This window comes from Rattus rattus, chromosome 4 (genome assembly GCF_011064425.1).
Source record: "Rattus rattus isolate New Zealand chromosome 4, Rrattus_CSIRO_v1, whole genome shotgun sequence".
In the NCBI taxonomy this organism is placed as follows: domain Eukaryota; kingdom Metazoa; phylum Chordata; class Mammalia; order Rodentia; family Muridae; genus Rattus; species Rattus rattus.
The window spans coordinates 97,664,082-97,685,992 of record NC_046157.1 but is presented as its reverse complement, the minus strand read 5'-3'; the positions used below and the strand labels follow the sequence as shown (position 1 = coordinate 97,685,992).

Here is a 21,911-nt window from a genome sequence, read left to right as displayed (position 1 = left end):
CCTTTTATTTTTAAAATGGATTCTCTGTTGCTTGGAGTCCACTGTTATACGCTATACATTGCATGTTCCTGTGATCAGGAACTTAAACAATCGTTACCTATAAACTTATCTTTTTGAAGACAGCGGTTCAGGTCGCCTTTCCAAAGCTACTGAAAATATTGAATAGGGAGCTGCTTAGACAAGAGGGCACAGGGGAGCCGTGTTGCTGATGTGTGGGTTAGGACCCGGCAGAAGCGGTATTTGATGTAGCAAGCTATGAAGAATGGTGCCCCAAGCTGTAGCGTCCCGGCCATGCTTCGGAACACACACAACTGTAAAACAAGCACACTTTCCTATTCGCAAGCCAGGAGTCAAACTCAGCAAGCCCGTTCCTCTGCTCACGAAGTTTGACTTGACAGCGTGCGTCTCTGCCTTACCAAGCTACTTTTTTTTACCACGTTTGTTGCTGCTGTCTCTTCCTCCCAACCCCCCACTCCCAGGAATGTTTCAGTTCATGGTGAACTATTTTTATTTTTTAGTTACATTAACGCTATGAAATAATTAGTCAGCTAATTAATCTGGTTTACAAGCTTTGTAGGATTCTTCAGCTGTCAGTCAGGCCCAGGCCCGAGGCCGCCATCTAGTCTCATCTCTCTTGCCCATGTGATTCTCGTTGCCATGGCTACTGGCTACATCTGCTGACACCCCACTCTCTATTTATTGCTTAATTAAGAATTTCACGCTCAGCCCTTATCTGCCTCCAAGAACAAGTGCACACTGTTAAGAAATTCCAAATTTAGGCCCAGACACAAGGAAAGCCTTTCTTATGGACTTGGCTGTGTGGAGCCTCTCTAACGATCCTCTCAGCATCCCAGCCGCCACCCTTCAATCAAAAATCATTAAATGGGGCAGAGATAATGAGCATGTAGCATATCAAAAGAAGGATGTTTGCTTGGTCCAAAGGAGGGAAAGCTGCTAGGCCCCATGCTCAGCCCCACTTCAAAGGGAGATGAGACCCCTCATCACTGGGGCCCCATAAAGCCTCATTTGTTCTGGGCTTGACTTATGCAGAAGGTCTCGTATGTCAGACCATCTCACAGACTGGGTCCCCCCCCCAACTTCTTGCCTCCACCTCTAGTGGTCCCCCTCCCTGGCCTTCCGCATGCTCGTGTGTCAGCACTTAGGCAGCTGGGTCCCCCAAAGCATCAGGCCAAGCGTATAATCACTGACTCCCGCACTCACAATGGCCACTTGTAGGGGGGTGGCCAGGAGGAGGTCTTCATCACAATAGGAACACAATTATTGCAGCTGCTAGGGAGGGCTATGCTTCTTCCTGTAGAAATATAATAGGACTTGCCTAAACCAGGAGGTGAAGGCTGGCGGGAGGTGGTAAGGGGTAAAGGGAGTGGAGAAAACAATCTTGACTTGATTATTCATATTCTGACTCTTGGAAGCCCGGTGTGGAGTCAGTGGGGTTCCAGCAGCTGCTCCTACACAGACTCTTCTAATAATTGTACATTCTGTCAAGGGTCAACTTACTTTTGACCCTGTCCTTTCATATCGGTAAAAGGCTCTTTAGGGCAAACCGTTGGGTTGTGGCAGGGTGCATTAAATACTCAGAACCCCCACCCCTTCCTTTATCCCCCCCCCCATACCCAACCAGCAGCCTGTGATAAATTCATATCAGATGCTTTGCCATTCACAGTTGCCCTCCTGAATTCACACAGCCCTCCCCCTCCCCCCACCCCAGAGTAGAGCAGACACAGCTCCCACACTGGGTTCTGGGACATTGTGTGGGGCAGCAGCTGAAGGTACACCTGCAAGGCTCAGAGGCTCCTATGGCTCCACCTTCCAATCGGAGAGAAAACAAAACCAAAACATATCTTGGCAGAACACCCAGTGTATGTGTCCAAATGGTCCCTTCACCAAGATAAAGGCTGCCTATGCGTTAAGAATCTGGGGGTTGTGTCTGTGAAAGCAAACATGACATGGGTAGAAGGACAGATGGATTTTGTTGTGTGTGCCGGGTTTCTTTGGTGGGGAACTCAAGTCACACTGCGCAGATGCCCCAGAAATCTGGCGACTGTCATGGAGGAGCCTAAAAGTAATGATACTTTCTTGAGTTTGAGGTTAGGTTTATGACTATGATTACTTTCTAGCTCTCCTATTTTCAAAGCAGTCGGGGCACTGGCTGCTGTCTGGACTCCTCTATGCTTCTGTGGGTCTGAAGATGCCATGTACCTCCTGGAGAAGGAATCCTGTGAGGATAGAAAGAGACAGGATTGAACCGCTCTCCAGAGCTCTTGGGAGTATCTTTTGGAAGAGCAGAATCATAATCTTTCGCAATGCTGTCACCCCCCCCCCATGTGGAAGACCTCTAAGGCAATCTATAGCATTCTAGTTAATAAATTCATTTACATTCTTATAGAAAACTCATTCCCCAAAGATCCCAAAGGACTTTACCACTAATGTAGCCAATAGACTTGGAAATATACTAACTTTCATGGTTTAAAAAAAAATTCTAGATAGTGGAACGGGAGCTTCAGACAGAAAAAGAGATGCTTTGCTTCTTGGTTAGAAGCTTCTGTCCCAGAAGAAAAAAATGAGAGAGGGGGGGGGCAGGGGAGGGGAAGGGAGAGAGGAGAGGAGAAGAGAAGAGAAGGAAAAAGGAGAGGAGAGAATGAAGGCAGGAAGGGAGGGAGGGAGAAATGGGGAGGGAAAGAAGTGGTGAGAAAGAAAGGAAGAGAGACAAATTTAAATGAATTATTACGGACATTTTAGAAGGGACTGGGTTAGAAAGATGATTCTTCCTAATGCTACGTGGTGGGCTATAAGTGACTTAGGTCACAGGTGGGCAATCCCTATTCCAGAACAGTTATTCTGACTTGGGTTCAGTGCCTTCTATTTTCCAGCTCCTTGCTTTCTATTTAAAACCTAAGGCCGAATACTTACCTTGGTAAACCAATTCTTCTCTATCTGTAAGGACACCCTGTACATTTTAGCTGACACCACACTTCTTAAATTTTAGATGTGGTCACTTTCCCTTGGACTCTTGCCACATTCCCTTCTCCTTTTGTTGATGGCTCAGCTGCCTAAGCCTCCTGAGACCTAGGATCACATGGGCCGTCACACTCAGCTTTTTCAGTACGCTTTCTCATGCCTTCTGCATTGTCTGCTTAATGTTTAAAAATCAACAGAACTTTCTCATAGGCAATACTGTCCCCAAAACCATGGAAATCAATGGGATACTTTCCCCTTTGTAAAATACCTTGGAGGTCAATAGCCATTGAAAGAAGACATATTATGTTAATAAAATCATTGTTACTCGTGCATTTGGGAATGACACTGTGTCTTGCAAAGTTTTGTCTGGTTTCTTCTAGTGACTGTTCTGAACTCACTTTTTCCTTTTCTTTTCCACCAGAGTTACTCTCCTTAGTTAACAAACAAACAAACAAACAAACAAACAGAAAACCTGTTCTCAAATACAGACCGTCGGTAGAGTCCAAAGAAGTTATATAATTTTGTAAATATAATTTTTTTAAAAAAATTACCTCACAAGTAAACAGAGTACTCATTCCAAGATCCCTTTGGATTTTTTTTTGTCTGCAAGAGGGCCCTAGATATTTCAAATGTCTCCATACAAGTGTGGAACACATTTTTCTGAGTCAGACTCATAATTGTTATTGTTCTCTACATTAATTAAGAAGGTTTAATGAGCTAACTCTCAGGACTATGATTAATGCAGACATATCTGTCAGTTTTGATTAAGTTATTAAAAATAATACCAGCTGCCCATGAGTGAATATTACTGGGGTTAGGAGAAAGCTCTAACCTAGGATTTTCCTCTATTTCTTAAGGGCCCTTAAAGGTTCATGTGTCATGAGGGCAAATGTGACTTCCATAGCTTCTTAAAGATGCTGAAATCAGGCAAAAGAATCATACTCTTTGATAAGTAAGGCCTTTCTGCAGCTAAATAAGAAGACATCAACTTCATGGGCATGAGGTCAGAGGTCAGGATAGGACATGAAGCAGATCCTTGAAGAAGAGATGGATATAGCGGGCATGGCAGCTAACATGGGAACATGGAGAGAGAACCAAATATAACAAATCTCTTAGGAGTGCCCCTGGAGAGCACTGCCACACTTACTCTTTTAGAATAGATAGGTGTTTACTTCCCCATCCAAAACATCAAAAATGCCTTAAGCTTGCTTATGGGCAGAGTGAAGGGTACTTATTTTTATTCCTCATTCCTAGGAGCCCAGAGAAGACAACAGTCACTGGGCACAGAATGTTAACTTATTGGGTACTTCTGTACAGTTGTATAATTGTTTTCTTCTCTTTCCAGGAGGCGTTTTCTTATAAAAACACATCCCTCTTTCTCTTCGATGCTTCTGTTTATAGCAGGCTTACATCATAGAGCATTTCCCAGGATAACTTGGTATCCAGTGACCCTAAGACTGTCTTTGAGGACCAGTTCCTACAATCTGGGAAGGATCAACAATGGGGCTTCAATTATAAACAAGGATGATTAGCCACCCGCATGCTACAAATACACATGTCACAAACACGGAGAAAGCATGTGCACAATGTCACAGCTTGGATAGAGCCTTTAAACTCCTCCCGAGTCAATACCTGTACTAGTTAATGGTTTTCTTCCCTTCTTCTCTTTATTCAAATTGGAAATGACACTTCACATTCACAGTCTGTTGGAATTAAAACACTTAGTAAAATTAAGCAGATCTCCTTAAGTTGTGTAATGCTATTCCTCTTGACGAAGTGCAGCTATGGAAAGAGCAACTCAAGTGAAAGCAATGTCTGGAGCCTCTTAAGGTGGTGCAAATGAATGATGGGGTCGCCATGATGGTGGTACCAATGGCAGCTAATATTTGCTTCCTATATGCTGTGTACTGTGTTAGCTCACATTTCTTTACCCAATGACCCTATAAAACAGGTAAGTTCCCTGACTCCCATTTTCTGGTGATGTAAATGAGGGTCAGAGGTGGCGACTAACTTGCCATTTGTCCTGGTATAGGAATGGGTGGAGCCAGGGTTCAGATCTCTGCTGTTAGAAGTCTAGCACCCATGCATTCTGCATCGTCCTGGTTTGCCTCTTCTGACTTAGAAACGTTTGAGGAGGTTTCAGCCTCTGACTCATATGTGCACACTCAGAGGCAGCTCCAGCTGGTCATGCACGACAGAAGTTTGGGAAACTAGACTCTTGTGATTTCCCTCCCTATTGCTTAAAGCTTTTCTCCATCTTCTCTGATCCCCTGAATCTTGCCTTTCTATCTGAGGGACTTTGTCACACCTAATAAAATGGGCAAGAGGTTTTCAGTGTACCCTCAGCTCTGCGAAGTTTTGTTTGGGTATGGGATTACACTGGAAGTTTACATGTAGATGTGGAAGTGGATGTGGAGAGGAAGTGACATTGAAGGTGAATGTGGAGAGGGGTCACACTGGAGGTGGATGTGTAAGGCAGTGCCGCATCAGCTGCTGTTCAGTTCAGGCACCGTCCCTTAAGTGTAGGGAGTGAGGGACTGACAGGATAGAACATGGAGGCAGAAGGCCTTGGTCTGCTAAGAATGGGTCCCTGGATAAGAGCAGAAGGAAAACAAGGGACAAGTCGAATGGCTTGGGAATTGATGTGTCAAGGGTACATCCTTCTGCCCTAGCTCACTCCATGGTAACCATTCTGTGGTACCCACAGTGCATGGGCATGTGCGGTGACTGTTTTCATTCAAGGTCTTTGGAATGCATGGGCTGCTTTTTCTCTAACTAATTGTTTTGATCTATCTAATGTGGAGAATTATAATTATTCTTATTCTTACAATTATCTCTCTTGTGCTATTGTTTTTTTTTGAGGGGTTGATATCATAAAGTGTCTGTAAAACTTTATAAGTCTTCTGACAAGTACCTACAATTTCTTTCTATACCTCTGGCATCTCATAAGAAACAGATCATGTCTGCACTGAACATATATGTATAAGGCTCATGAAGTCTGTGCTGTTTGGGAACCATGAACTAACATAGACTTCCATAACACGTTTAGATGACCTTCATTTCTCCTGTTACATGTTTCCAGGGATTTTGTCCCCTAGTTTGTCTTTCTTAGAGATTGATTGAGTGGCCTTGTTTAATGTCCAGCTCTTACAGCAGGCATTGTATCTTTGCCCTTATCTGCATGTTTCCTAATGATATTTTGTCCCTACTTTTCCTTCTATCCAAGTGAAAACTCACACTACTATCACTAATTTCATAATTACTATGGCGGTGACTATTCTTTTGCATCTATGGGAGTAAGCAGAAAATACTTCCATGGTCTCGTATGTGTAACCAGTTTGTAAATCAGCCCGTGAGAAAAAAGTCTACATTTTCAGAAGCACCAAACTTCAGTAGTACATGAGAAAATTCTCTTTTAAAAGAAAGTATCTCCTGTGAGTACGAGTATAGTTTAGTGGCATTGTGCCTGTCCTGAATTCAGGAGACATCGGTTGGTCCCTCAACACTGTACAAAACAAAACAAAACAAAACACAAAATGTAGAGACAACTTTTAGTTAGTTTCTATCCTAAATTACCAATTTATATGTAATTATTAGTTAATGAATTGAATGCAAACAAGATTAATATCATGATATGGAACTAGCAGTGGTTTTTCATATCAGGGAGAAAATGTGAACAAAAGTGAATGTTGTGTTAGGCTTTATAGAAAAAGAAATGGGGACTTAAGTTTTTTAATTTTTTTATTTTACTTGTACTTGTGTGTATATGTGTGTGCACTTACGCATCTCAGTGCAATGCTTACGGAGACTAGAAGAGGGAATTAGATCCTTGGAGCTGGGGTTACAGGCAGCTGCTCGACATGGATGCCAGGATTGGAACTAGGGTCCTCTGAAAGAGAAGTTAGTGCTTTTAACCAATGAGGTATCTCTCTAGCCCTGCTAATGAGAGGGAGGGAGAGGAGAGGAGAGGAGAAGAGAGGAGAGGAGAGAAGAGAAGGGTGGGTGAATATACAACAAGTAAATAATAATTTAAGGAAAGTCTTAGAAATGATCATTCAAAGGAACACCTTTGCCTAGGGAGACATCTCAGTGGGTAAAGCACTGGCCATACAAGCTTAAAGACCAAGTGCAAATCTGCAGAAGCAATGTAATAGCCAACTGATAGCACATGTGTGTGTCATAATTCCCAGGGTTCCTGGCAGGTAGAGGCAGAATTTACAAAAGCTCATGGGTTAGATAGCATGACCTATGCAGCTTGATTCAAGAGTACTTGTATCAAGCAATGCCCTAAGTTAGAGCTGATACTTGTATCGAGCAATACAAAGTGGAAACCAGTACTTGAGGCTTTTGTCTGTCTTCTACACATGCATTAAGCTACTCAAGAAGGCACACACGTAAACATGCACATGTATCTATACACACAAAACGAACATGTCAAGAGTTCGCTGGCCAATGTGGCTGGTCTTAGGATGTGATGATATAAAGGGAGCGCCAACATATGTTACAATTGAACATCACAAGAGAAGGATGAAAACATGAGTAGAAGAACTGGAGAGCTCTCATCTAAGGTCTCTTTGGTAATTTTCTTTCTAATGTTCTTAAGCTTATGCTTTGTAATGAAAAAGAATGACATTTGTTCTTTCCCATCTGTGATGGAAGAAAGAGTTTAGCGTCCTAGTGAAACAAAAACAGAGAGCATGAGTTTGACCAAGACCCTGAGGCTGCAGCCTGCATCTGCATTAGGTCCTCCAGTGATGGGAGGGGCTGGTTCGCATGACATCGTATAAGGCAGAAAGGTAATTAACCAATAAGAAACAAGGTGTTACCAGAAAGATAGAGTTCGTGCACCTGATTACTAATTAATCAGGCATGAGAGCACCTTGTAGATGCATTCGCTATTTAATTATAGCAACCTCTCTTGGCAAAGGAGCATATGTTCCTAGCTTAATCTACTGGTTTATACTGACATCAAATTGTCATTATCAGAAAGAATCAGGCCTTTTGATTATTTCCACTAATTTATTGAACACTTAAAATTAATGAACCCCAGGCCTTTTAAATGTGCTTAGTTGGTTTAGAAGAAGGGAGGAGAAAGGGGGAGACGAGTGGGGGAGGAAAAAAAAACCTTCATTAAAAGGACAATTTGTTTGGAAAAAAGGTAAAGCAAATGCGTTTCATGGGTGATCTAAACTCTGTTGGTGAAAAAGACATGTGTGCGACAACCGAGCTCACAAAATCATGGACATAGGGAATGGAGTATTCCTGCTGGGCACCAGTGGCCTCCACAGAGCACATGGCTAAAGTGTTTGTCCCCACACTGCTTATGTGAGCCTCTCTGCAGTTATGCATAATCAAATCAAATCGAGCTAAATAAAATGGTAGAAATCAAGTGTTCAATTAATTAGCAAGAACTCCTTTCTCTTTCATATCTGTTCTTTTGGGGGGCTATGCATGAAGAATAAAATGCAATGCCATACTTCTCGCCTGTATGTGGTGTCTTATGTCACACTCAACCTTTTTTTTTTAATGTTAAGTTTCAGGGGAAGGTCAAGTTCACGTATTCCTCCAGGTGAAGCCTGGTGCACCTCCAACTGTTTCAGGTGAGTATAACCACTAAGGAGAATGCCCCGTAGAGCAGAATGTGCTCCATCGGTTCCGTATAGCCCTCCTCTTCTTTGTTTACAGCCAGGCGAGCATCAGCTCTCCTGCTTTTGCACCTGACAGTTCTCTGCTGCGTTGTCCTCCAATTAAATATATGCCTGCGTGTCAAGGGAAGATATAAGGATGCATTTGTTTTTCAAAACAATAGAAAGTAAGAATTGTAACATGTAAATAAGCACATCTCATAAATTATGAGCCATATGTGCACACAGGACTCCAGATCTGCAGATGGGCCATTAGGCCCCCTCCAAATGGAGAGAAAAATCCAGGGTATCTCTAAACTTTAATTGTTCCTGGTAATTTCAGGAAATCAGGATAAACAAACCCTCCCCAAAAGTCAGATGGTTCTGTGAGATCCTGCTAACTCAAAAGGAGCCGAATTCTCCAAGACTAAACATCTCATAACCACCTTTTAATGTATGTCTTAGTTTGTTTTTGTTTACTGTGAGTCAGTTTAACTGTACATTTGCAGGAGGGATAAAGCCTTTCAAAGGCTGGGTTTTCCTTTGATTTTCAGGGGAATATTTGTGTTATGTCAGACCAGAGTCACACTCATCAAAACCATGCAAATTCTTTCATTTCAATTAAAACGTAGATGAGGTAAAGTTACTGCACTTTGGGTAAAAGACTTTGGGTGTCTGCTCCATGCTTTTTGTACTATGAAGAGTGCAGCTAAGACTGATTTCACAGTGGTTTCTATATTATGAATGCACTGAATTTTACACTTTTCTACCATTATTCCACTAGGTGCTTCAACATTCCTGGTTGATTGATTACCCCTCTATAAGGCACGTGTGTGTGTGTGTGTGTGTGTGTGTGTGTGTGTGTGTGTAAGCAAGAAAGAATGGTTCTTACCTTATTGTCTCCAGAGGATGTCAAATAAGTGAAAAAATAATTATGCTTTCCTTTAAATAACTATTAGCAAGAAAAAAATGTCACTAAATTCCTTTCTCTCTGAAAAGCCTATTCCCAAATTCCATATTTGATAGGTTCATACCAGTTGGAAAAGCTGTCTTGGGCCAGGGTCCTCTAGGGTCTCTGCGACTGCATGTGACGCTGAGAGAGTAAATAGTTCACATAGTTATGTAACAGTCAATGGTAAGACCTCATGTATCTCAACTCAGTTCTGCATTCCTTCTGCTATACCATGTTGCCTCTAATATCTTATATTATATAGGTGGATATAGATTAATTTACACATGAAATGAAACTCTATGGCCAGTTTCCTCCTCTTACACAATTTAGGACAGAAAAGCATTACAATGCATAAGAGAGCACAGAATCAGGATATCAGTAAAACATTTCATATTAAGAGGATTGCTGGGAGTGTCCTGACTTCTGTGACATAAAAAATAAAGTTTAATAGTAAACTTAAGTTATGAAAGTGCATTTTATTTAATAAACCATTTGATGGAAAACAATACAATTATTGTACTATCAATACTAGTTTTCTATGAACAGAGGTCTATGATTAATGAAGTCCTATATGTGTTGACTCATTACAAGGTTCAATATAAATATGTAATGTAGTTCAAACTTTTGATGAAATGCTTGTGAAGAGTCTCTCCATTGACAAACTCATGGAGAGTCTGCTGAGTGTACAGAATTGTGGCGGTTATTGTGAGAATATTATGGACAAGATATGTCTAGACTTGGGCCAAGCAACCATCTTAATGTAGATCTCTCCTGAGAGACACAGCCAGAATACAGCAAATACATAGGCGAATGCCAGCAGCAAACCACTGAACTGAGAATGGGACCCCCGTTGAAGGAATCAGAGAAAGGACTGGAAGAGCTTGAAGAGGCTTGAGACCCCATATGAACAACAATGCCAAGCAACCAGAGCTTCCAGGGACTAAGCCACTACTCAAAGACTAACCCTGGGCTCCAACTGCATAGGTAGCAATGAATAGCCTAGTAAGAACACCAGTGGAAGGGGAAGCCCTGGGTCCTGCCAAGACTGAACCCCCAGTGAACATGATTGTTGGGGAGAGGGCGGTAATGGGGGGAGGATGGGGAGGGGAACACCGGTATGAGAAGGGGAGGGGATGGGTTAGGGAAATGTTGGCCCGGAAACTGGGAAGGGGAATAACAATAGAAATGTAAATAAAAAATGCTCAAGTTAATAAAGATAAAAAAAAAAAAAAAAAGAAACCATCTTAAATCAACCACCAACCTACTTCCCCTCTTTAGCCCTGCATGATGAATCTCCTTTCAGCTGTTATGGGTTATGGAAGCTTCTCAAAAGGCCAGCTTCCTCCATGCAGAGCTACAGAAATTGGGAGGAAGTTAATGAAGAGTTAAGTAGAAGGTGACATTCGCCTGATATGTAGTATGTGAGACCATGTCAAATTTGAGCTGCTGCTGCTGAGCACATTTTTAGAGGGAAGTAGGATGAGGGCTTGTCACAAACGATGATCCTCGTCAAATGTGATCTAAAGGTTTGGGAGAAGACCAAAGACACACAGTCGCCAGTGCTAAATGCAATGAGCTTTGGGACGCTGCATTCTGACCTCTAACTTTCCTTACCTCCAGCATGTCCCCCAATCGCCTGTGGTATGGGTGCCACTTCAGCCATTTTCCTGGGACCACTTTTTTTTGTATTTAATTTTTTTCATGCTATATATTTTGATCATATTTTTCCCCTCCACAATCCCTCCTACATCCTCCCCACCCATCCAGCTTCATTTCCCTGTCCTCTTCTTTGCATCCTTTCCTTATTTCTCCCTCTCTCCCTTTCGGAAGGCTAAAATGTCCCAAAAGAAAACCAACCCAAAAGTATACAATGGGAGATGTCAGGGAGGGAGAGGGGAAGATCGAGAGAAAGAAGGAAGGAGGGAGATGGAGGAGGGGAGAGAGGGATGGATGGAAGAAAGGAGAAACAGTGGGGAAGAAGAGATGAGGTTTGTGTTGTGTCTACTACTTACTTCTGCTCATGGGATTTCCATTGCCCTGTGCATAATACACCCAGTGACACTCCACTGGAGAAAATGAATTTTTCTTTTTTTCATTGGGTATCGATCACAAATGGCTTCCTGCTTAGGGGTGGGACTTTACGTCCACTTCCTTTTTCCACTCCCGAGATTTTATTTGCTCTGACCTCGTCCAGTTCTTGTGTACTGGGTCACAGTCTCTGAGTTCATATGTAGGTCAGTCTCATTGTACCTGGAAGAGGCTCTTTCCTTTGTCTACCACCTTTGGCTCTTACAGTCTATCTTCGTCCTCTTCCACATAGATCCCTGATCCTTGAGGGAAGGGTTTGATAAAGGCAACCCATTTAGTGTGAGTGCTTCAAAGTCTCTTGCTCTCTGCACATTGTGCCCTTGTGAATTTCTGTTTCTGCCATATATGGTAAGAAGAAGCTTCTCTGATGAGGGTCATGTCTTGATTAAACGTTCGCTGATAGCCAAACTCAATAGTTGGCTTCTAATACTCTCTCTTACAGAATTTTACTGTAAATGAGATCTCATCTTGAACTCATTCGATTGCACGAAATTCCAAGAACAGATAAGCAGTATGTTGCTGGCTGATAAAAAAAAAAAAAACAAAAAAAAAACAAAAAACAAAAACAACAAAACCCAAACCAACAACAACAACAACAACAAAACCAACTCAGAATTTTGGTGCAATATTAGCCACACAGAGACATGTTCTTGAAGCAGGATGGAATAGGAGGATGGAATTTTGTGTATGATATTCTTCATTAAAGCAGTCACCGGAGGTCTGGGTTGTTAGATTAAAAACAACCAGTCTAGCCCTTCTGTAAACTAGAGGATAGTGGCTGCAGTGAGGGGTGATTGTTTCCAACATCTGTCATGGAAATTTGAAGCAGCAGTTTTTCTGTTCTCTTTTGAGTTTGTTTTGAGACTTTGTGACATTATAAAGAGTCTCTTCATTGTCCATTGGATATATTCCTGTATATCAAAGACCATGCCTGGCCGCTTGTTCTAGTTAGTGGTTATATCAACAAGTGCCCTTTGGAGTGTTCTTTTGGACTATTTAGGCCATAAAGAGAAGGAGGTAGAACAGAGAGGAAGCATTATTCTGGAGGTATTAATTACAGTGTTAGCATTTAAAAACTATTTTAAAGTCTCTTTTGGAGGTAGGCATGTTCTAAGAAGCACGTTATTCCATGCTGTGCATTGTATGTATGTGCCTGTGTATTTTTGTGCCTATGATTTCTGCATGACCACACTCTGTTTGATTCAGAGTTATTCTGGAGCTCAGATTAGACCATTACTCCTATAGATTTGGGTACTAATAAAAGACCCAGCAGGCTGTTCCTGTGCTTCTGACGTCAGGCATTTTGTCTATTCTTGGTGACACGTTTGCTGTTATGTTCATCTTCAAAGACTCAAATATGACTTTATGACAGATGAGGACCAAAGCCACCCTTCTTGCTCAGTGGTCTCTCTAACCTTATAGAATCACATCTGTTCACTGCTTGGTGTACATATCCATCTGGATATCTCAACTTTACCCAAAATGGCATCTTCTCAATTCATTAGAAATTTATAGAGCTCATCAACTGCTAGCCCAATGCTCTTGAAATCTCCCCTCTGTCCCCATAGTGTTTTACTCTCTGACTACCTAAAGCAAAGGCCTTTCTGGACTCATCGATTGCCTCCTACCTGTGTTTCATCCAACTTCCTTTGACTCCTCCACTTGACATTTCATCTCTCAACTTTGCATATGCTCACACATATTTCAACATCTGGAGCAAGGGCTTTCCCTTTCCCCACTTTACCTACAGAACCTTTAAGCCTTTGAAATGCTGGTCAGTTACTCTTTCCTTCAGGAAGCTTCTCCTTGGTAGAACTCTGCTTCCTCCATTGGCTGGGAATTCTCTAAGACAGCTATTATCTATCAATCGATGCATTTTTTTTATTTCTGAAAGGTTTTTGTTTGTTTGTTTTGTTTTGCTTTTTTTTTTAAATTCATTTGGGACTCCTACCCCTATTAGGAACTTCTTTAAAAAAGGATGATCATTATTTATGGTTGTGAAACTAACCACTAATGGAGGAGGTTCTCCTCGCCCTGTATGTAGCCTTTTTGAGTCAATCTTCTTGGCCCCTAGCTGTACTAGTCATATCATAGGGAAAAACAATAAGAACAACAAAAAACAAAGCAGAAAAGAGCAGAGATAGCTCAGCATGGAGGGTCTACAGTGTGGTTCTAGAAGTCTCTTTAAGAAGTGGTTAGTGGTTATCAATTCCATGATTGTGGTACCAGTAGAATGCTATTGATCAGGAACAGAATTAATAAGGAAACGTGATCTATGCATACAATACCATCACTAGAAGTGTCCAGTTTATAATCCTGCCATTCACATACACCAGGAGTCATGAGAACATACTCTGACTCATCCATTCCAAGAAAGAATCCACTTTAACAACATCATCAGGACTATTGTTAGATTTGCATGGAGAGTGCTCAAATCGAATTGTTTACTGTAAGAAAGACTCTACATGTTAAATGTTACAGTGTAAGAAAATAATGGATTTCTAGTACAATAGAATATTGTGTAATCACTAAAATTGGGTTTATAAAGAGTTTTAGTGTCATTAGAAAATGCATAAGAAAAAATAACTAAGCTAACTAAATAGAACCGAATCTGATATAATTTCAATTATATAATAACACTGAGATATTATGGGAGGAAATACAAATAAAAGGTTGATTGTTGTAATCATTATGTGGTGAGGTTCTGGGCAATTATTGTCTTTTCTTTATTAGCATTTTCAAAATAATACATAATAAGCATATATAATATTATAATGAAGCAGAATGCAAATGTTTAATAAGCTTGGAATATATTTTCTCAGAGGTGTAAGGGTTGGGTAGTAACTTTCTTTCGTGCTATAAAATAGTTTCTAGAAACTTCTAATATTCAAACCCGCTAGCCTGAGATGTGACTAAACCACAATCTTAACAATAGAATCTTGAACTTGTCACAATCTCTTGGGTTTTCATAGTTAACTTTGTATCTTTCCTGTGTGTTCCAGCTTCTACATCTGTATCTGAATCAGCTTTAAAATGGTCCCTTCCTGAAACATGGCAAGATGTTGAAAAAGGCTGGGGAGGATACAACCACACCATCCCGGGACCCGGTGATGACGTTTTGATTTTACCCAGTGAGTGAAACCAGCGGGGAAGGGAAACAGATGGATTGGACTGAAGAAAGTTGGGGGACAAGATTGCATGATGTAATGAAAGACAGGGAAGTGGATAGAAATAAATAGATACTTATTTTTATGACCCATTTGGGGAGGTTGATCTGGGAGAGGAAGCATTCTGAGATTTTTGAGGAATGTCTATATTGTTTTGTATCATGACTGGATCAGTTTGTGTTCCCGCTAATAGAAAGTAAGCTTTTTCTCTCTCTAATATCCTTGCCAGCATTTACTGTCATTTGTTTTCTTATTGGTAACCGATCTGCTAGCATGAGATGGAATCTTAAGTGTAGTGTTGAATTTTTATTTCCTTTATGGCTGAAGATATTGAGTTCTTTTCCTGTATATATGTATTGGATTTATATTTTCTTCTTTCAGAACTGCCAATCAAATTTGTTTATTTGTTGATTAGATTATTTGTTCTGTTGTTGAATTAAATTATTAGTTTTGGTTCTAGGGATTGGATTGAGAACTTTCCATTACTAGGCAAGCCCTCAACCATTAAGCTATGTCTCCAAATCTTGAGCTCCTTGTATTTTCTACATACTAATCCCTAGTCAGGTGAATTCTTGACACATACTTTCTTCTGTTCTGGTGATTGTCTTCACTTTTGAAATTGTTTCCTTTGTATATCACCCATGCTCGTTATTATTAGTTTTAAAAGACTTGAGTCAATGGAAGAGAATACATGCAGAGAAAAGATAATTCTAGAAACACAGCAAAGCGCGCCTATATTTAAAACATTCATTTTCCTAAAACAAGAGTTCAGCAAAGTCCCAGGTAATCTCCTTAGACTTAGATGAAAATACCCTTCATAGAGCAATTTTATGGAGCACCACAAAACCAAACTCCACTTGTGGTCAATATGACTATCTCGTGGATCTGCAAAGGAGAAAGAACATTTATCCATATGAGAATCAATAATAATGTCAGACATTTACTGAGCACTACAATATACCAGGCCCTGCTCTTTATGTACTTGACCTTGTAAACAGAGTAATGCTATATGCTATTGTCCCACATTTTTACAGGCAGAGAGTGACAGGGGTTTGTGGCAGCTGAGTAATGTCAGAATCACACAACTTGCAATTCATATGAGTAGGGGATTTGAACCCAAGCAATTTGACTTTAAGTCCTTTTTTTTTTTATGAGTAGTGCGGTGCATTTCCTTTCGTAAAGGACTAAGTAGAAAAGGATGGATAAGTTGTTCACTCTATTTAAGATAGCAGAGTCAATTCCACCCAAAACAAAACAAAAAATAAAACAAAACAACAAAAGCAACAACAAACTACAAAAAACCCCATGGGTCACGTTGGAGCTGTTGATGATGTCTGTAACGGCATAGAAAGATGAATGATGGAGTGTATTAGATGTCTTGTGCCAACTTGAAATATTACCATCCAGTTTCCCCATTATCCACCTCTCTCTTCAAGGGAGAATGTAACATTTTGAATAAATAGGCTTGTGAGTCATTCCTATACTGCAAAGAAAAAAAAAATCTGTTCTCCCTCAGTCACATCTTTGATGGATCTAGCCAGCGGATTTGCCCCAGGCTCTGGTTTTTCCCATGAAGCTAGAGATTTCCCTGACTCCACGCAGGAAGCTAGGGAACCTTTTGAAAGTCGCCAAGCTTTTAGAATCTTTTGGGGCTTTGATCCTGAACAAGCAGCCGTCTCAACCATCTTGCTTAACATGGCAAGCTGTGTCTAGGGTGTACTCTGGCGCTTGGGAGTCCAGCGCTCTCCCTTACCCTTTAGCCCTGTGATCACCGTTAGTTCAGGAGGGTGGGCCTGGATTGTCTGTGCCATGAAGCTGCTCTGAAAAGCGAAATTGATGATGTGGGGAAGGGAAGGGCTGGGAACGCAGAGGTAGGTAGAGGATACATATACGGCATCTTTTCATCCACCCAGTGGTGTTATGAGAACAAATGGGGGGGTTTGTGAAACGTGCTGCTTGTTATATTTAGCATTCAAGTGAAAAAGAGGGGAAAAAAGGGAGTTACAGAGCATGTGACAAAGCCCTTGTTCTTTAGCGTTGTGTTTTTCCACTCTTGTGCAAACCTCTTTTGATGGTAGCGAATGGTCTCATAGTGGCCAGCATTTAAATCTGTGCTACTCAGTGTTACACATGAGATAGAAGCTTCTTTTATTTTTTTTTGACAAATATTTCTTGATTTTCTGACCTCAAATGGGTCTTCATGTCGAATCTACCTCCCGCGTCTCCCTGTAGATCTGCCTCTTTACCCTTTCATGACTGGTTTTGTTCCCTTAGTTCCCAACCTTCATTGATTCAAGTGTGTTCACTGAGTCTGGCAAAGGTCTGACACTAAGTGGTGCTTGGATGAAGAACTTGGGTGAGCTTAATGCTGCCACTGGAAGTTTAACAGCAAAAGCAAATCTTTGAGGTTGAAAGGTTTGACCCAGTACAACTTCGAGGCTGCAAGGCAGTGAGAGCCAGTTTCTTACCCTTTGAACAGATTCCTAAGGAGTGTGAATTGTTCTATTTTATTTTTCTGATGATAGTGTTTGATGTGTTACCTACTACGCAGTGATATGGAGACATTTTCACCTGTTCTTACAACTTATTTGTACGTTGATTCAGTTATTATCCAGCATTTCACAGATGAGGAGTCTAGGACATGGATATGGGAAGTAAGTTACTCAGATTCTGCCAACATATTAATATACATATAACACATACACACACACACACACACACACACACACACACACACACACACACACAAACACCCCTAGAGAGAGAGAGTTCCATTTTTCAGAGTGAAAATATGCACATTTCTTTTAATAAAAAATTAAAATATGTTTATTTGAGGATCTGTGAACATGACAAGCTATGAACTTCAAAGTTCATTCTTCAGATTGATAGATTCTGATGATATAGTTACCCTTTCATTTTAAACATTGCTTTGCTTACCAAACCTCTGAGAGTGACCCACCTAGAGCATGATGTGTTCCACCAACCATAACAGATACACACACACACACACACACACACACACACACAGAGAGAGAGAGAGGCATGGAGAGAGAGAGGAGGGAGAGGGAGGAAGGGAGGGAGGGAGAGGGAGGGAGGGAGAGAGAGAGAGAGAGAGTGAGAGAGAGAGAGAGAGAGAGAGAGAGAGAGAGAGAGAGAATATATCACCCATTGGGATTCAAACCCAGAGCCTTGTACATTTGAGGCAATTGCTTTAATACAGAGGCCCATACCTAGCTTTCTTTACTGTGTTTCCATTACCTACCTACCTACTTTGATTCATGAAAATCAGCCTACTTCATAACAACATTACACAGTGTTTACTATTCACATGATCCCTTTAACCAGAAATGAAAACAAAAAAACAATTGGATGCTTTTAACCTTATACAATATTCACTCTTAGAAAAATCAGAGAAACTGCTAAGCTAGGGACCTAACACACTATCCCATTGGTGAGATCATTTGCCTTGTGTATGAGGTTACACTGTATGGACCTAGTTACCAAAAGTGAGTAAGCTATGCTCTTACTCTCAGACTCCCAGTCATTTAGCTGTGTTAATAAAACATATAATGAATAATAATATTCCCCAACCACAACAAACATGATGTGTACAGAAGCAAACTGTCTTTGGTGAATAGTGGAGAAGTGGATCTTGGAGGAAAAGGTACGTGAAATGATCTGTGAAAGATGGGGCATGAATTTAAAGCATGATTATGAGACACTAGGAAAAGGGAAAATTCCTCAGCAGATATAGAGCTGAGCCATCAAAAACCTGGCTTCGCTGCTGGATTCCTGACATTTAGCAACTGTGTAAATGACCCTCATAATACAAGGGTTAAGATGAATATATCATAATACTAAGAAATGAAATAGCATCAGTCCACATGGCCACTGTTTCGAGTGCTTGTAGGAATGGATTTGGAGGAACAGGCTGTGACTTGTGGTATATTTGGGGTACTCTTTCCCTTTCTTTTTGCCATCTGGCTGCCACTCTTGGCCCCTGATATTAGCGCCATTTTGTATTTGCTTTCCAATGGCTTATTATTTAATTTTCACAACATCCTTGGGAGCTAAATAGGTAATAACTATTATTACAGTAAAAACCCATTTTTACATAATACGATTTTAATGGAACTGCTGATTTTACAAAATGAAAGTGACTGGTAAGGAAGATTTAAGTGATACTTTTGAACCTCTAATATAATTTTATGGTGTTTTGTGTATTTTAATTCATTAATAAAGGAAATGTGTAGAACATTCCCATCATTATTCAAATAGAATAGCATAATTTTTCAATAAAATTCTTAGAGCAAATTGCCTATTTCCATTTTCTGGGGAATCAATTTTATGGAATGACCTCAGACCTATCCTTTTCCATAAAAACAGGGCTTTACTACCCCAGTGCAAGGCATCACTGTTTTCCTGTCTAAGGCATCAGTATCTAGCAGTCTAAGGCAACACTACCTTCCAGTCTAAAGCATCACTTTACTCTAGGCTAAGGCTGTTTTAAGCATGATGCCATTTTTCTTCAAGGCAGTCTTCAGAGACATTGGATTTTGACAAAGCTATAAGTGCCTCTCTTTGTTATCAAAACAGTAAGTGGGGGACACTGTGAAGAATTTAATCTTGTAGTTCAATGTATTTCTGTTTTATGCAAACAAACATACCTGAGTTGCATCACCTATCCTGGAAGAGCTGGTTCAATGCATTCTAGACATCCTAAGAAGTGAGAACAAGTTCTATCTAACCTAAGCTAGCAACCTTAAGTCTTCCTAAAGAACAATTGGCTACTTGGCAAAACAATCCGACTTTTCCCTTCATGTTTTGGCCTGAACTTGCCTGAGAGGATTTATAGAAGATGCTTCTAGAACATCATCTAGAAGACTTCACAGTCTTGGTAAAGACAGAGAGACAGACAGACAGACAGACACACGCCACATCCTCTACTGCCACAGAGTACAGTGAAGATTTAATAGGAGGAAAATATGTTACAGTCACAAAAGATAGGATTCTGCTTTGAAGGACATGGGTACAGTGTCCTGTAGTTTCTGGAATCTTTCTTGTTGTGTATGTGATGGTAGAATTCCCAGTTTCACTTCCTCTCTTGCTTTGAACTAGTCTTATTTGAAGACATGAATAGGGGTACTGTTTTTTCTTTTATAATAGTCCTTTTGTTTGTTCTGATTTTTAAAACTTGAGTGCTTTGACCAGTAGAGAGCCTCATCAAAGCCATGTGGTATTCAAACATGGCAGCATTTAAGGCATTTCCTGGTAACATTAACAAGCATTTTAAGATGTCAGTGACGTGAGACAAGATGAATATTGATTATATTCACTTTCTGATTGAAAGTGATTTCTACAAAACAATGTGATTATAGAGTTGGTTTCATTTGGGGATGGAACAATGACATAATAGTTAAAAGCAGATACTGCTCCTATAGGGGAGATCTCCATTTTGGTTTCCAATACTTATAATGAGTAGCTCACAATTATCTGCAACTCAGGTCCAGAGAGATCCATTGCCTCTGGCATCCATGGACATCTGTGCACATGTGCGCATATACCCGATCCCTAACAGAAGGAAAAAGAAATCAACAATGAATGGATGAGTGATTTATTTTTATTTATTAGCTGAGACTATATCCAATTTATGACATATATATGTATATATATGAATAGATTTTATCATTTGGTCTTATATCACTTAGGAAGTCCATAATGGCCATATTCTGGATTAGTAAATAATGGAGACAAAGACATTTAGGCTTCAACTACCAGAGTTCCTAGTGTGATGCATAACATTAGAATGTTTTTAGTTGTAGATTTTCTGTAATTCTATCATTATCTTCTAAGCTCTCCAGAAATCTAACAAAAAATATGGATTTTATTTTGCTCACAATTTAGTGGAGGAATATCTGACTTAAAGTGTTTCCATTCAGATTCTTTTACATATCATCGACTATCATCAGATGATGTCTGGGCTATGTCTAGCAGTCTATGGCTTTACTATCTAGCAGTGCAAGACATTACTATCTTCCAATCTAAGGCGTCTCTGTCTTCCGGTCTAAAGCTGGCTAAGAGGGCTCTGATGCTTACCTCTTAGGGTTTCTATGTAGAGCTGCTTGCCTTTCCCCTCAGCATCCTAGTGCATCCAAGAAAGAGTGCATAGACAGTGCCATCAGGGTAAGTGAGCCAAGAAAATACGTGGGACTTGTGTTCCTTCTGAGGCAGTCTTCACAGCCTCAGAGCATCTGAGGTCTCACAGTCTGCTAGGAAAAGCATGAAGTTCAGCTCAGATTCACACGGAGAAGACTTAGCTGAGCATCCACAGCTGTCTTTAATCTACCGCTGTATGTGTGCTTACATGTGTGTATGTGTACGTACGTAATTAAGAGCAGATGTATCTGACTTAATTCAAAAGGTGTTTAGAGCTAGCTAACTGTGTGCTGTCTTTCTTCTGTAGGCAGGCTGTGTTTAGACGCTGTTAGCTTGTATGGATCAGACATTCAGAACACTTGGAGACAGGTTTGTCAAAGGATTCTTCGTTTTTTTGGATTAACTATGACGTCTCCTTTTCTTTTTCTTTTTTTAAAAAAGATTTATTTATTTTGTGTATGAGCACACCGTTGCTCTCTTCAGACACACCAGAAGGGGGCATGGGATCCCATTATAGATGGTTGTGAGCTTCCGTATGATGCCTCCTTTCCTTATAAAAATCTTCAATAGTTCAAGTTGTAACTTCAGTTATTCTGACACCAGGATGGACAGCAGTATTTTGGCTTCAGTCTATGCCTGCTATTCCTCATCTCCTTGGAAGAGAGAACCATAGCAGCATAAGCAGATAAATGGGGAAAAAAACGTAGAGCCATTTATTACAATGCAGAAACTAAAGGCCAGATGAGACCACAGCTACACTTTTCTTTGACCTTGTTTTGAACAAGAAGATGAAAGGTACCCTCAAGGTTTTCTAAGGAAGATTAGACAAACATGCTTTCCAAAGTAACACTTTTGACACAATCTTTTTTCCAGCATTGTTATCAATAGAAATAACCAAATAGAAAGTCTGGAGCAGAAGATGAAACAACGTTTGGAAACCAAGTC

The 21,911-nt window shown here is 40.5% G+C and overlaps 1 protein-coding gene across 1 annotated transcript in view; it reads left to right on the top strand.

Annotated features, from left to right (window-relative positions):
* Positions 1-21,911, top strand: part of Pkhd1 (PKHD1 ciliary IPT domain containing fibrocystin/polyductin) — a 457,519-nt gene that overhangs the window by 253,574 nt on the left and 182,034 nt on the right. The window contains exons 50-51 of the mRNA XM_032899487.1: positions 8,514-8,579; positions 14,646-14,774. Coding sequence (XP_032755378.1) covers positions 8,514-8,579; positions 14,646-14,774 — 195 coding nt within the window. The remainder of the gene's footprint in view (positions 1-8,513; positions 8,580-14,645; positions 14,775-21,911) is intronic.